The sequence below is a fragment of the Spea bombifrons genome, chromosome 7 (genome assembly GCF_027358695.1).
Source record: "Spea bombifrons isolate aSpeBom1 chromosome 7, aSpeBom1.2.pri, whole genome shotgun sequence".
NCBI lineage: Eukaryota > Metazoa > Chordata > Amphibia > Anura > Pelobatidae > Spea > Spea bombifrons.
Genome location: NC_071093.1, coordinates 16,761,032 through 16,777,893, shown reverse-complemented (window position 1 = coordinate 16,777,893; position 16,862 = coordinate 16,761,032). Strand labels below are relative to the sequence as shown.

The following is a 16,862-nucleotide window of genomic DNA, read 5'->3' as shown; positions in this document are numbered from 1 at the left end:
CATAAGTAGAGGGGATAATACGCATCTAAATAGCAACTAAAACGTATATATAACAAACAGAAGTAAAGCATCAAGCTTGGTAAGATAAAATCGTTGAGATTTTATGTAAGAATTTAATTTGTTTTTTAGGGGCTCAAGTTGGAAAGCAGCTGTTCCATTCCAGCCATTTCTTATCACCTACAGCATCTTTATTCTTTTTAGGCTTTGGCTGCATCTGTCATAATAATATCTTGGAATTGAATGTTCAACCTGTAGTATAAGAATATAAAGTTATCTACAGTGTACTACTTTACAGAACACAGTTAAAAATATATAATGTGGTTTACAGAGTATGTAGTAAAGTTACATTGGTCGACACGGGCACACAGGGTGTGGGGGAGTATGCGATACTAAATCATATTCTTCAGGTTTTTACTGGAGGATGATTTGATTGTCCTTGAGATACTGGAGGATGATGCGATTGTCCTATAGATATACCCGCGCATTCACGGTAAATGCATGCATTCCCTCCTATAATGATGTGAAGCTGCTAGCAGTAAATGTATTATATCTTGGGGGCTCTAATTGTTGTAGTGACCAAAAATTATAGTAATCAACTAAAGTAATTACTCAAGTAATAATCTAAAGATAGAAGAGACAAGATAAAGGATCGGTTGAGGTTTTACGGGAGGAAAAATGGAAAGTATGTGTCGGTATGAAACATGTTGACCTTAAAGCTTCACAGGTGTTTTGCTACAAAGCAAGACAATGTGAAATGAGCACTGTCTAGAATCCATATAAAAGTGTCTGCTTGATATCTTCTTGATATCCGCTTCATAGGAACATAGTGCATAAAAATACTTAAACAAGTGTGGAGTTGGGATACTCTACATATATGATTTCTTTCTGTTCCATGGAAACAGATGAAATTTAGTTTGTGTTCTTAGTAATGCAGACAATGAAAGTGTTAAATCACCCACCCCCCCTTTTTGCTAAGAGGGGTTAATCTTCTTATCTTTTAGGTTTAGTCAAAAATGATCCCACCACAACACTATATTAACTGTTTTATCACTAGAGGGGAAATTAGATTTCTGTAGTTATTACATAGAGCTTAAGTTTGGTATGATTAATTATGTGGTATATACACGGAATGTTATACTCTGTTGGAGAGTTTCTTTTCTAGAGGTATTTTATTATTACCGTACATTGTGAGAAATGAGTATTGCAACACAGTGCCCTACACTTTCATTACTGACTGTAAAGGCTCATACTTTTACAATGAAAATATATCAGTATATCAGTCTGATAACTTGTAATAAAAATATGTTAATATTTTTTTGCACCGTACAGAATTACTTCTTCTGCTCATGCCAGAGCCTAAACATGGTAGATAATTTATTGATTTATACAACACCATCATATTCTGCAGCACTGTGCCTTGGAAAAACAGGACATAACAAGCTAATGATAGACATGCTAAAACATACTTACGATCTTGAAATAAATGTAAGATAATCCTAGTCCATTAAAAAGGCATTATTTCATTCTCCAATGCTAATTTCTTTTACAAACACATATATATAAATTCACATGTTGTTGGTCAGGACATGCGAGGTGTCACATTCTAGTATGTGGAATGTCTATACTTGTAGAAGGGAATCAATTACTTGGTTAAATTATTGATTCTCTTCTGTTAGCTCACAGCTTCTACAAACAAACAGCAAGGTAAACTACTGCCTGACATTCACCAGATATGAAAACACTTGGATGTTTGTATAAAGAGCAAATCTTGTACAAAATGCTAAAAGGTTGCACAAGAATTCTCATTATGCATAACCCTCAGTGTTCTATTGTCACAATTTCATTATTATTATTATGAATTTAAAGAGGAACAAAAGTTGGAAGATTTCATGACTTAACCTTCCTTACCTGTGTGTTTGCAGATATCTCTATTAAGACTTGAAGATGATCAGATGTCATAAAGCCTAGAATGTAATTAAGCATTCAGATGAAAATTCTTGCCTGTATACACAGCGAGATGAATCACCATATCCCCTAAGCTTTACTTAGAACTGTGCAAAACGCGTTAGCAGCAAAGTGGCTAATCCCACCACGTCCTCGTCAACGTAGAAATGCTCAAGGAAGACTTAATCAGCTTTGTTTAAAGCCACAGTACTAGTACCATAAAACATCTACCTCCTTAACACAGCCACAATGATCACTGTGAAGAAATACATTTGTAGCACTTGGACATACAAGTCATCATAGTTCTTAAGCTATATGTCAAAACTTATCGACCTTAGTTTTTAGGTGCTATTTCAACATGCCTATTAACTTTGTAAAATATAAGGCCAGGGGGCTAGTCCAGCCAAGTAGTCCAATACCCATTGTACAGGGTTACAGAACATGATGCTATATATAACAAATAATAATACTATAGCTACATTTTGGAGACAATACAGTATATTCAGCAGATACTGTCCTGAACTGAACAGCACACATTCACAAAGAAGACCTTCATTGAAAAAAAAAAGCATCAACGTGTACATTTTACCTAAAGTCCTTGGTTGTAGGAATCTCAAGCACTATATATTGAAATGCAAGTAAAACACATTTCTGAAGAAGAAACCTTTCAGGTTCTATAAGCTTACGTGCCTTTTTCTACCTTTTTCTACTTTGGTATTGTATTTGACTAAATACCCCAAGTAAAAGTAAAGAGACACCAGGCTGCGGCTCTAAGGCTAGGTTTCCACTTTTTGTTTTCTAAAAACGCCCATAACGCCAATTCAGCCACACAGCGTTTTTTTTACATGCTGGGGTATAAACAGACCCATGCTAGCGATGGCGTCGAATGACGACGGAAGTACTAGCCACCAGCAGCGGAAGTCTGCATCGCACAGACCTCCACCAGCTGCCCCACTAGACACCAGGGAGTCTGAACACGGGTCATAAGTAAAGGGATGCACTGGTAAGTCAGGGGGTTAAGAGTGGGATGGGGGCGGGTTTCAATGGTTTTCTGGAGGCAGAGCGGCATATAGGGGGTTAAAATGCACGTCAGGGGAGACAGACAGCGTGATGACGTAAGACGCCAGAGGGGCGGCGTCCTGAGTTCGCGGGCAAACTAAGGTCTGCATACTCTCTCCAGCCGATGTCTGACTGACGCCCGAGGAAAGACTGAGCTATACCGGACAGATTCAGTTCCGTGGTCATCCTCTCTCGCTCTCTCGCTCTCTCGCTACTCGCTACCTCTTTTATTTCACGAAAGACTCCTTCTCCCTTGGATATTCTAATACCGAGGACAACTGAACTACCGAGAATCAACACTCACTACCGAGAATCAACACTCACAATGATAAGGAAAGATGGCGGAATTCCTGATATAAAGTACTGAACTCGGCGCAAAGGTGATTCAGAAAGCTATAATTTATCCCTCCAGAACTACGAGCAGAATCTCAAGCACACGTGCTGGGACACCCTGCGGAGTGGAGCCGAATCCCGGGCGCAGTGAGTCTGAATATAAAAACTACGAAGTACTTTTTCGTTGCATTAGACATTGTTTAAAACGCTGCTATATATTACGTTTTTTTTTTTTTTTTTTTTTTTTTTACAAACCTGTTTAAAAGACATAAGAAAAGAGTGGAGAGAAGGCATAGAGGAAGCGAGAGAGAGGAACTATTAAAATAAAAATAATAATTAAGGCTAATTATAGTTCCGGGAAGATACAAACTCAATCTACAGACGGTCAGACTCAAAAGGAAAAGTTAGAAAATTATATGCAGACACAACATTTAAAACCAAAATTGCACTAAGGAGAGAATTAAAGAGGCTATAAAGAAGACAGGACTAAGAGAGGGAAGAGAAGAGGAAAGGAAAAGGGAGAAGAGGGAAAGGAAAAAAAAAAAAAAAAAAGAAGGGAAAAGATATAAAAAAAAGAAGAAAAAAAAGAAAAAAAAAAAAAAAAAGGGAAAAAAAAAGAAAAAAAAAGAAAGGAAAAAAAAAAAAAGAAAAAAAAAAAAAAATGTCACAAAGAAGAAATGCTGAGGAAAAGAGGAAAGAAAGAAATACTGATTCTAAAAAAGAAAGAAAAACAGCGTCAATATTTTCTCCAAATATCACAAAAAAACAACACACAAATCCTGATGACTCAATTTCCACTACAATATCGTCCATATTAGAAGACTCTGAGGTGTACTCAGATCCAACAGCACAGGAAAAAGCCATAAAATCTTCAAAAATACAAGATGATTCATTCTCACACGCTAAAATGCAACAATGCATTCAGCTATGCGCAGAACATCAATTAACTCAGATAAAAATAGAACTACAAAATCATCATGAAGAAATGTCTAAAAAGATTACTTCGATCGGCGAACATATAGCCTTGATAGAGAATAAAATGGATAAATTAGAAATTGACTTAAAGGATACATCAGATAAGCTAAAAATTTCAGAAGACAAAATATTAAAATTGGAAATGCATATTGCCGCTATGGAAGATATCAGTCGTCGTAAAAATATCCGCATAAGAGGATTATTAGAACAACCTAATGCATCAGACCTCCTCCCCCAACTTATGAAACTTTTTCAGGAAATGGGCATTGAGAAAACCCAAGAATTGCCCTTAATTAAACGAGCATATAGAGTCTCAAAACCTCAGCAAATCCCTGCAGATATTCCCAGGGATGTAATAATCCGATTCTCTTCGATCCAAGCCCGACAGAAAGTTTATCAAGCCTCAAGAGCATACTCTGCAGTAGATCCTACTTTTAAAAATATAATATTTTTACAAGACCTATCCAGAAAAACAAGACAACTTCGTATCCAGTATAAAGATTTAACTCGAATCCTACGAGAGAAACAAATTAGATACAAGTGGGACTCAGCTTCTAATCTTTTGATATATTATGGAAATAAAACTCTAACTTTTAATTCAATTATAACAGCTCAAAGCTGGTGGGACACCAATAATATCAATAGATAAGAATATGCTGATCTAATGTTTACAATTAATGGAAAATGATATATTAATGAATTTCTAATATATACACTTTAAAAATTTCTATTATAGCACTTTAAAAATTTCGAAGATAGATAAAGTAATCATATTTTCAAAATAATAGCTTAATTAACTTATATTGTCATTTTAGCACTTTATTGAAGAAAATGATGTGAGATATAAATAATCTTCTTTTCATTATTGCACTTTAGCACCCTACTTATTATTTTATTAAAGGAAATGATGTATGATGGAGGATATTGCACTTTAATATTATTAAGAAAAAGGATAACCTGATGAATTTATGATTATAATGAAAATTTATTATTTAATGAAATGATATGATATAAGCACTCTATATATTGGTTTTTAAGTATTTTATTGAAGGTAATGTGGTAGGATATAGATAATGCACTCTGAAGTTAATATTATTAATATTATTATTATATATATATAATTTTTTAAATTTTTTTTTTTTTTTTTTTTTTTTTTTTTATGATATTTAATGAAAAGGAACCACTTAATGAAATTCTAATATATCTATTATAAATTATCAATACAATGTTTTTAAGCATATAAGATAGGACAAAAATTTTTCTTATTATAATAATTTACAACTTTTGAAGTCAGATACTGTATTTATTTAAGTATATATTTATTTATCTATTTATTTATTTAATAATTTTTTTTTTTTTTTTTTTTTTTTTTTTTTTTACACTCTAAATATGATAACGTAATACTTTATTAAAAGAAATGAAGCACGAGGGAGGACATTGCACATTAATACTATTAAGAGAAGAATAATTTGATGAATTTATTATTATAAAGAAATGAAAAAGTATTATCTATTGAAATGGTAACACATGTGACTTATTTATTGAATGTTATGACACATGCACTTTATATATTGTTATTTATGCACTTTATTGAAGGAAATGTGGTAGGATACAGATATTGCACTTGGTCGTTATCAATAGAAAAAATTTACGGAATTTATAACTACAATTATAAAAATTGGTTAATGAAACTGTATTATATGCACTTTATTTATTTGAAATTTATTTATTTATTTATTTATTTTTTTTTTTTTTTTTTTTTTTTTTTTCTTCAAAGAGTAAATATAATCTCACATTTTGATTTGCATATATATTTTGAGTAGGAATTGATATATAAACGTGCTCTCCTATGGTAGCAATTTTTTTGGATTAAAAGGTAATAAATAAGCCCCGAACTCTAACAAAGGGACCACGCAAAGGGTAACCTTCATAAAGTGAATATTCACATTATGAGGCACAGGAATTTCGGTTCAGGTAGAGGGGATGAACCGCTTATGGCCTTCGTAACCTTAAGTTACGTAGGTCTGGGATATAGGAGACACTTTTCCTTTCTCCCTTTTAATTGTTTTCTCTGTTTAGGTCTTTATATTCTATTTTTCATTTTCCTCTTTCTTAATCTTCTGAGCCGGGGGTATAAGTGGTCAATACGAAAAAGATGGTACGTTTTCTTTCACTAAATATTCAGGGATTAAACAGCCCTCATAAAAGATCTTCATTAATGAAATTATTGAAGAAAGAAAAAATTGACATATGTTTCTTACAAGAAACCCACTGGCTCAATTCCCATGAAATCCCTATTAAGGGTAAACAAATTTCTAGTGTTATTGCTTCTTCTTTACAATTTAAAAAAAAGAAAGGTGTAGCTATAATAATCTCTACTGGTGTTAAATTTGAAATTATATATAAAGATATTGATACAGAGGCTAGATATATTATTATGGTCTGTAAGATAGAGGACCAATTACATACCCTAATTAATTTATATGCCCCAAATAAGGGCTCTATTAAATTTATAGAAGAGCTATATGAAAAAGCAGAGAAATACATTAGGGGAGTTCTAGTTATGGCAGGAGATTTCAATTCTATCCCAGATAGTAGTATGGATAAAATCTTAAGAAGAGGTGAGACCATTGACCAAAAAATAGTAAGAATGTCTAAACGATTAAACCAGTTTATTAAAAAAAATAATCTATATGATAATTGGAGAGTTTTTAATCCCACAATAAGGGAATTTACACATTTTTCCGCACCTCATGCCTCGTATGCGCGCATAGATCTGATGGTTGGAAATTACTCTTTAATTAACAATACTAAAAAAATTTTTATCAAAGATATCTTATGGTCAGATCATAATGCTATTGTGTGTGAGACTTTTTCTAATTATCCGAAAAAAATCCCTAGAGATTGGAGGTTAAATCATTCTATTTTGAATAAACAACATCATATTCAATCGTTACAAAGATTAATAGACCTATATTTTCAAGAAAATGACGATAAATTAATTTCTCGCTCCACCCTTTGGTGTGCCTTTAAAAGTGTTGTTCGGGGCTATCTTATTAAAATTAGTAAAATAGAAAATAACAAAAGAGGCCCAGATCTACCCACCCTATATATTAATCTCTACGATCTTACCAAATTGAATAAATTATCTCCTACTAAATTCAGATCAAATAAGATTCAATATCTCAAGGGGAAAATAAGAGATTTAGAATTTGATAAAATTAGTAGAAACCTTGAAAAATTAAAACAACGATGGTATTTTAAAAATAACAGAGTGGATAAAGCCCTAACTAATAGGCTCAAGAAAAAAGAAGCTAATAAGCGTATTTACAGAATTGTTGAAAATAATAGGAGCTATATCTCTCCTGAATCTATAGGGCAGGCCTTCAATAGATACTATGCTACTTTATATAATTTGAATAATAATAGTAATTTAGAAGAAATCCAAGAGTATCTGAAAACAATACCTATCTCTAAATTAAATAAAGATCAAACAAATCAATTAAATAAACCGATAGAAGAGTCAGAAGTTATTAAGATAATAAATAAGAGTAAGAACAATAAAAGCCCAGGCCCAGATGGGTTCAGCGGTCTCTTTTATAAAACATTCAAACGGGAAATCGTGACATATCTAACAGCCTTATTTAACGAATTAATGAATACAGGGCATGCCCCAGAAGAGTTATTAAGAGCTAATATTATTCCCATACTTAAACCAAATAAAAACGCCGAAGTCATTACCAATTATAGGCCAATCTCACTTATCAATGAAGATATGAAGTTATTTGCAGGCATATTAGCAGAAAGATTGAAACAAGTAATTACTTTAATGATACATCCGGATCAAATAGGCTTTGTGCCTAATAGATATACATACAACAACGTAAGACGTATTATTGATATTATAGACCTTGCTAATGTGGAGAGCAGACAGACTTGCTTATTGGCATTAGACGCTGAGAAAGCGTTCGATCGCATTAACTGGAATTTTATGTTCCAAACTTTCAGTTCATATGGACTGGAAGGGAATTTTCTCTCGGCAATAAAAGCTTTATATTCGAATCCTTCTGGTAGAATAGTGGGACAAGATATTAAATCAAATTGGTTCTATATTAATAATGGCACACGACAGGGATGCCCATTGTCACCAATGTTATACATATTAACCATTGAGATTTTAGCAACTATAATAAGGACTAATGAAAAGATAAAAGGCACGTCCTATAAACAACAAGAACTAAAAATTTGTTTATATGCGGATGACATACTACTGACTGTAGAAGATCCTGTACGGTCCATTAAAGAACTATTAGTATCCATAAATAAATACGCAGAGATGTCTAATTACAGATTAAATATAGACAAATCAGAAATTTTATATTTAAATATATCAGGACAAACTAAGCATATAATACAAGGAGATTATAAATTTAAAGAAGTTTCACAAGAGCTAAATTATTTAGGCCTTAAATTAACATCAAAGGTACACAATTTGATGGAGAGAAACTTTCTCTCTTGTATTAAAGAAACTAACTACCTACTAAATAACTGGAAAAACACCTTGAATTCATGGGTTGGTAGAATAAATATAGTAAATTCATATATCCTTCCTAAATGGACGTACCTTTTTAGACATCTTCCTTTAAAAATGCCAATCTCATGGTTGAATATGATACAAACGGCCTTTAATAAATTCATTAATAGAGGCAAAAAAACAAGATTGGGAATTAAACTTCTTTCACAAAAAATGAACAAAGGCGGTCTGAACTATCCGAGAATAGAGCGCGCATACGAGGCATGTATGATATTACACATCTATAATACACAATTAGAAACAAGTATTATACAGCCATGGTATAAATTAGAACAATACCTTTCAGGTATTAAAAATTTGTCTATAGGAGTATGGGAATTCCAATCTAAATTAAAAACTAAGATTCTTAGAGGAAATAATACTATTATTAAAGACATTATACAGGAATGGCTCAAAATTAAGAAAAAGCTTGGACTTAAAGAAAAAATACTACATACAGCCCGATTGGATATTATAGAACTTAATCTTCCAGACATATCATTGGCGAAATGGAAAAGTCTAGGCATTATAAATCTTAAAGATATTTTGTCAGAAAATACTATCAAACCATTTATACAATTAGTTCAGCAGTTTAATCTACCATCCACAGAAATATTCCCTTATTTAAGATTAAAAAATTTTCTGAAATATGCCCTTTTTAAAGCTGACTTGGATAATCAATTAAAATTGGGCCATATACTGAATGGAACAGAAATTAAAAAAATACTGACAAGAATATACGAAATGTTAAAAAAAATAGACGAAATAGACCATATTAATACTATTTCAAGATGGTCTAAAGTAATCCAGACACCGATCACAAAAAAAAGCTGGCAAAGCGCAATATCATTAACTTATAGTATAATACATTCAATTTCACTAAGAGAGAACTATTTTAAAGTCTTAAATCTTTGGTACTTAACTCCGTCAAGGTTAAGTTCTATGTTTCCGGGGACATCTGATGTCTGCTGGAGATGCAATAGAGAAAAAGGCAACTTTATACACATCTGGTGGTCATGCAGTATAATTAGCCAAATGTGGGAAAAGGTTTTTGATTGTTTTATAAAAATCTCTAAATGTAAGATAAACAAATTTTCTGAGATTGCCTTACTACATTTGCTTCCATCCAATCTTTCTAAGGAAAACAAGATCTTATTAATCCATTCTTTAACAGCTGTAAAAATTTTGATCGCTAGGAACTGGAAAGAAAACTATATCTTTTCCTGGATACAATTTAAAAACCAATTGTTATACCAACTACAAATGGAAAAAGGCTTAGGCTGGATCAATCAGACTTACCATAAAAGAATTCAAATTTATGAGGACTGGATCCTAAAACTTGATAACATTTAGTACAGATCCTAAATAATAAGTATACCCTCGGCTCCCTTTCTCTTCTTTCTCTTTTCCTCTTCCTCTTGATTTTTTTTTCTTGGTTTTCTTTTTTTTTTTTTCTTTTTTTTTTTTTTTTTTCTTTTTTTTTTTTATTATTACTTAATTTTATTGTTGACAAAGATATAAATACTCAAAAGGAGAGAATGTATATATATACATAATGAAGTATATGGACCCTATATCTGAACGAAATTTGTGATGGATTTTTTCTTTTTTTTTTTTTTTTTTTTAATGCTGTTACTAATAAAGATATACATACTCAGATGAAGAGAATGTACGTATATACATATTGAAATATATAAGGCTTATGTCTGTATGAAATTTGTAATGGATTGTTTTTTTTTTCTTTTTTTTTTTTTTTTTTTTTCTTTTTTTTTTTTTTCTTCCTCTCTCTCCTTGTTATGTGGTATTTAACAATATATATACTGTATATATATTATAAACATAATAATATCTATGTAACATTTTTTTTTTCTTTTCGTTGTTCGTTTTTATCGTGTTTATATGTATAAAATCAAATAAATAAAATTTGAAATAAAAAAAAAAAAATAAAATAAAATGCACGTCAGGGAGGCAGAGTGGCATATATGGGTGTATAAGGCATATCTGGGAGACAGAGTGGCATATAGGGGATTAAAAGGCATATATATAAAATGGCATTATCTGACCAAAATTCAAACAAAAACACATTGAATAAAAATGCCTTTATTTTTCTATGAGGGTTTTGAAAACATGAATACATAAATGAAAGCATAAAATTACATTTCTCCATGTACATGTCTTTATTTGAAATGTATTTCCTTTCAACCACTTTTTAAGACTTTAAACCTACTATTAAAGCGATTTCTATTTCCCTGCAGACGCAGTACCAGTGCTGGTTCATTCATACACCACCAAATGTGTTCACGTCTGGTCTTATGCCACATTACATAATGCAAATACATGACACCACTGTTCCTTAATTTGATTAAAAAGGAAACATTTTCCGTGGGCTTCTTGTATTCTTGCTCTGGCATTATTTCTACGAAAACTTCTGTCTTGACATTATGAATTATATGAAGCCCTTTCTGATGCCAATTTCAATTAAGGTGTGAGAATTCTGTCAAGAAATTTCAATGATTAGGTTTGCATCAATCTAGATCATCTTAGAGGAGAAGATTACCAAATTAGCCAAGCTAATGAGAAATGATCCTGCACACTTCCACTTTACTGATTGAACACCAAAAGATACAGTCCTTTGAGACCCTACGAAAAGTACACTTACTCTTTGGTGTAGTGGTTTGTTTACATATCATGTTGATTTATACAACCACAATATAAACATTGTTTATAGCCAAATAAAAATATACTAAATACTGTGTAGGTTAAAATCTTACAAGTTTCATATAGTCTGAATGTGTCTTACTCTTTACCCAGATTATACCCAATGGGTATAAATAGATGGGCTATAGAAGCAGCCAGACTCTGTGAATCATGCCCACACAGCATTTTTAATAGTTTATGGTTTGAGTGATGGGAAGTGGTGCCACCGCCACATTTTATAAATGCCTTATAAATTACATTAACTTCAATTATTTACCTTAATTCCATAGTTGTCATTAATAGTGATTAGGCCAACTTGGCTCCTTCATCAAAATAACTATTTTCAATATAAATAATGTATTTAAATAGTAACTTAGTCACACATTATTTCCGTTTCATAAATATTTACACTTACACCTGTGTGTAAATTTACACGTGAAAAAATGCATGTATCCCTACATATACATTCAATGTGTGTGTAATACTTTGCACGACTGTGTAGTGAATAATGCTTTCAGTGCAAGGAAGTTCTAATACATTACATTAGTCTCAAGCACATTACTAGAAAATGAAAGACATAATAAGCACCAAAACTGGAATTATGGTTACACTTCTGGTGCAATGTCTATTAAAAAAGTGTCTATTGTCACAGATGTTTACAGCTACAGCATTTTGCTGTATCTGATCAAAGATATCAATGCAAATATACAGGAAGCAGCCACAAAAAGACCTCCATTATTTATTTTTTTATATAGCGCCATCAAATTCCGTAGCGTTGTACAAGGGGTAGACAGGACATAACAAGTAGTAAGTAACAGTTTGACTTACAGAAACAACAAGCGAGGCAGGAGTTACCAGTAGCTGCAAATTTTCAGGTAAAGTAGATTCTAAGTGACCACAAACTTGCTTCTAATTTGCTTTACAATAAATGACAAAACAATACCTTGTTTATTACAGAGGGGTTTGTCACTGAAGCTACCATCCCTGTAGTTCTATTCTAGAATAGCAGCTTTGTAGAAATTGAAAGTAATACTTAGATGTAGCTTATTTTGTATTCCTTTAATTCTATAAATGGTTAGTAAAGCCATTTTGGTTTAAAACAAATGTGAAATAACTACACCACATATATCAAAATAATTCAATTATTATTTTTTTTATTATTTTTTGCCCATATTTTGCCTCAGTATTTCACAAGTAATGTATTCTTCCAAATCCAGTAAGGAGTTAAAGACAAGAACAATCAAACTTTCTAGTACAACTCTTTTGGTTGTACGATTTAAATTATGGATTATGGGATCTGTTGTCCAAAAGCAGCTTGAATGCCAGACAAAAGTTCTGGCTTGAGGTCTGACGTTCACCAGCAATGACATTCATTTTATGTCATGAAACAGAATTTACACCAATGCAAATGAAAAATATCAATAAGATTGCTGCACTCTCCCATCACTAAGGTAAATATGGCAAACTGCTTTGAAAATGTAGACTTAGATTTAATGTACGTCTACAAATATATTTTAGCTAAGCTATACCATCCTGCATTGGTAAGAAATATGTGTGCTTCTGCATTCCATCTGTAACACTGTAAGGATGATAGAAATTCACTGAAGAATTAAGTTTTCTTAAACTGTTTTACTGTCATTTAACCCAAAACCAAGGGTCAGGTTGTTGATGCTTTAAACCTTTTTTTTACTTTTATATATATTTAGGCCTGCAGCAATGGACACAATAAGCCAACACAGACCAGATGCCATTGTTCCGGCAGGTTAGAGTCTTCTAGATAATTTGTTTGCTTTGGTACGGTACCACATTATACCAACTGTATTAAAAGGAAGCTGCATCCAGTGCCGCTGTTCAAAATAAACTTCACTTTCCGTTAAAATATTAAAAAAATACTTTACAAAGTCAGCTCTAAAAACAATTCCCCAGTAGAATCCAAGTTTACAGAGCCTGTCCTCAAACACTGATTTGCACAGCGTTGAGAACTTGGACATATATGAACAGCCTTGATGCCACTGAATTATGGTCCAAGATTCTGCTGCAGAGAGCACATCCAGACAGGAGCATTTCTTTTGTATTTGCTATGTTTGGTGAAGAATTTAGTGGATTTTTTCATGCTGGATTTGGTAATAGCAAGCCTGCAATGAAACAAATAAGCAAAATAAGTTATCTGGTCATTATATAAAAAGTAATCAATTATATGTCTAAGATGAAGAAAACGTTGACTTGCCCTCGATTTACAAAGGCTTATTATCCTTAAGGTCTAAATAGTGTCCAGGATGATGATTTTCTCCTTTGGACATTTGAAGCTCTACAAGAAAACTTTACCAGCTTTCCTGTGCGAAAGATCATTCCACCATCTTCAACATCTTAACAGTAAGGAGTGTATTTGAAGGCTCCATATTTTTTAGCCTCTATGATATTGCAAATGCATTTGAATCCTTGATAAATACCTTCAGAGTAGTAAACATAATCCCCAATTCTCCATGTTGCAGGTATGGATCCATCAGGTCTTCAATCAAATGTACTTCAGAACCCAGATTCCGTATTCTGCATAAAAGCGAGAACTGATTTATATTTGTTTTCAATCTCTGATGTCTGAGATGCATGCTAAAAAAGAGCAGTGTGCACACGAAGTAGCAGAGTATCACCAACCTGGCTCGAAGTACAACATAAAGAAACACAGGGAACAGGTCGTCCATGGACCAAAGATATTCTTCTTTCAGTGCTCCTTGAACTTCCTGTGTTATTTCTTCAAATGTTTGCTGGATAACTTTTAGTTTGTCTGATGGGGTGAATGTTGTGCTAAGGAACAAAAACAGAAGAGATCTCATCCAAAGATCACACCATCAAACGAGGTGACAGAGCGTGTTCCTTTCTTAAAACATTGGCGTTAATCATCAGTGGCATCATTGGCTCAACTGAGCAAATTAACAGGCAGTACATGAAAGCTTCCACGTGGAGAAGTTAGTGAGGTGGATTGTAGAATGAAATAATAATGAGATATCTGTAAACTGAAAAATATACTAAACTTAACTAATTATTTCACATGCACAGATATCACATATAAGACACCAAGATTTTAAAAGACATGCATGTGCAGAATTTATATTTGTTATATGATGTTGCCTTGATGGGGTGAAAATAAAACCTAGTCATGTGTCCATGAAAACAAGGGGCACATGATACAATTATTTAATGGTAAGTCTACTCAGTTTTCCTAAAATGTTTCACCACTGTGAATCCCTGCAGGAGGCAAACATTTAGTAGGGAATCACTACATTTATGCAAATTTGTGAAGGATTAGTTCTTTGAATTCAAGAGGACAGATAAATCCGTATATCTGTGTGCATGAGACTACGCCGTATGCAGCTATACATCTGTAGTGATTCGTCTGGTTTGGGATAACAGTGGGGCTTCGACACTTTGTTACCACTTCAGTATTCCTACATGCATAATACCTAATCTGCTGGAGACACTCCACTGCTGAGGCAAAGCAGGAATCTTTTGTGCTTGACAATACCTATAGAGAAAAGCAGTATCAGATCAATAGTTTAGATTTTGACACAATTCTATATCAAATAAGGACAGTAAGGGTTTAGAGAAGGGCTACAAAAATGATTAAAGGAATGGGGCCTTTCAGCTATGATGAAAGGCTGTCCAAACGATGGATGTTTTCTCTAGAGAAATTATGTATTTGTAGGTATTCGATAAACCTTTCCAAGTATGTTCAAGGTCAATATACAGAGTTCTCTTTTTAGATCGTACCTTGCAGACAACACGTAGGAATCCCTTAAGACTGGAAGAGTCTTAAACATAGAGAAGGCTTTACTGCTAGGGCGGTTTAATTTTGGAATAGACTGCCATGTGAAGTTGTTTTGGCCAATTCAATCAACATACTCAAAAAAAGGTTCCAATGTTTTCTAGATATGAAATGCATACAGGGTTATCATGAGTAAAATAGATAATGTTTTGTTGATCCAGGGTGAATTTGACTGCCTTGGAGTCAGGAGAGATTTTTTTGGGATGACATTACTGTCTCAGTGAGGTTTTGTTTTCTCGTCTTCTGCACCAACTAATATGGGTTTGAGGAAACCAAAAATTCAGTAAAAACTGAATTGGCCAGCAATGCATTTCACTGTCCAAACAGCTACAGGGAAAACATTCCTATACTATTATCTACGCAAGTAAAAAAATGGCTTACCTTATGACTTTTACCAAGGAAACTATTGGTTGTTGGCCAAAATTTGCTGAATATAAAAAAAGGAGATTAAAATGAGTTATACCAATATATATATATATATATATATATATATATATATATATATATATATATATATATATATATATATATATATATTTATCATCAAAGAGGTTAGTTACATTTTCTGCCAAACTATCATTTATTTCTTTTTTGAACAAACCTGTAAACAAAGGGCAGATTGTGGCCAATGTGAATTAAGAAAAAATCCCATGGATTTGGGTTGTATTATGCAAGTGAAAGCAGATTTTATTATTATGAATGCAACCAGTGTACAAACATTTAAATTTTTTATATTTCCCTTAACCTACATGTATTGTCTTCTAAAATAACTTGTTCATGCACATTAGAGGAGTGCAACCAAAGTTAAAACAATTATTATATAAGGGATTATGCCCTTTTAAATCTCTCATTTAACATTCCTAGAGGAAGAATAGCTTTTCTAAGTCACTTCCAGTTATAGAGGCTTACATTTTTTTCCAAATTTTCTTTTTAATGTTTTTATTTAGCAAAATGAATAAAAATCACACAGATACGTATTTCCAAATTATATTGGCATTCTAGAAGTTTTTTCACAACCAAGAAACTACTTACAACTACGTGTGCTTTTATAAATATCGTTTGCTATTGGATACATTATCCAGTTGTATTTTGTTGTGTAAGCGGGATATGTATGTGTTAAACTGGAACCAAAGATCAGACAACAACTGAGACAGAGATAGAGTTGTGTGTCCCTTATTGCACTTACTCTTGCACCCCTAAGAAGGAGAGAAGTGCAGTGTCAGGCTGCTTGTTCAAACGCAGAATGCACTCCCAGTATGCATCTTCTTCCTTCTCATGCTCCAGGGCATACAGCATGAACAGGGGAGGGTACATTCTAGGTAACAGGACTGGCAGCAATAGTCCAGGGCTGGTAACAACATACCTGAAGAAGACAGGCTAGGTTTTGACAAGAGTCCTAAAAAAACTATATATCAAACTAGAGTGTAGGAAAGAGTTAACAGCATCTCTAAAAGCTCATGG

General features: G+C 32.8%; 1 protein-coding gene across 1 annotated transcript in view; it reads right to left on the bottom strand.

Annotated features, from left to right (window-relative positions):
* Positions 1-12,718: 12,718 nt before the first annotated feature.
* Positions 12,719-16,862, bottom strand: part of ALS2 (alsin Rho guanine nucleotide exchange factor ALS2) — a 37,544-nt gene continuing 33,400 nt past the window's right edge. The window contains exons 30-35 of the mRNA XM_053472240.1: positions 16,588-16,764; positions 15,783-15,828; positions 15,040-15,101; positions 14,234-14,383; positions 14,032-14,128; positions 12,719-13,716 (exon numbers count right to left, since the gene is read on the bottom strand). Coding sequence (XP_053328215.1) covers positions 13,678-13,716; positions 14,032-14,128; positions 14,234-14,383; positions 15,040-15,101; positions 15,783-15,828; positions 16,588-16,764 — 571 coding nt within the window. The 3' untranslated portion in view covers positions 12,719-13,677. The remainder of the gene's footprint in view (positions 13,717-14,031; positions 14,129-14,233; positions 14,384-15,039; positions 15,102-15,782; positions 15,829-16,587; positions 16,765-16,862) is intronic.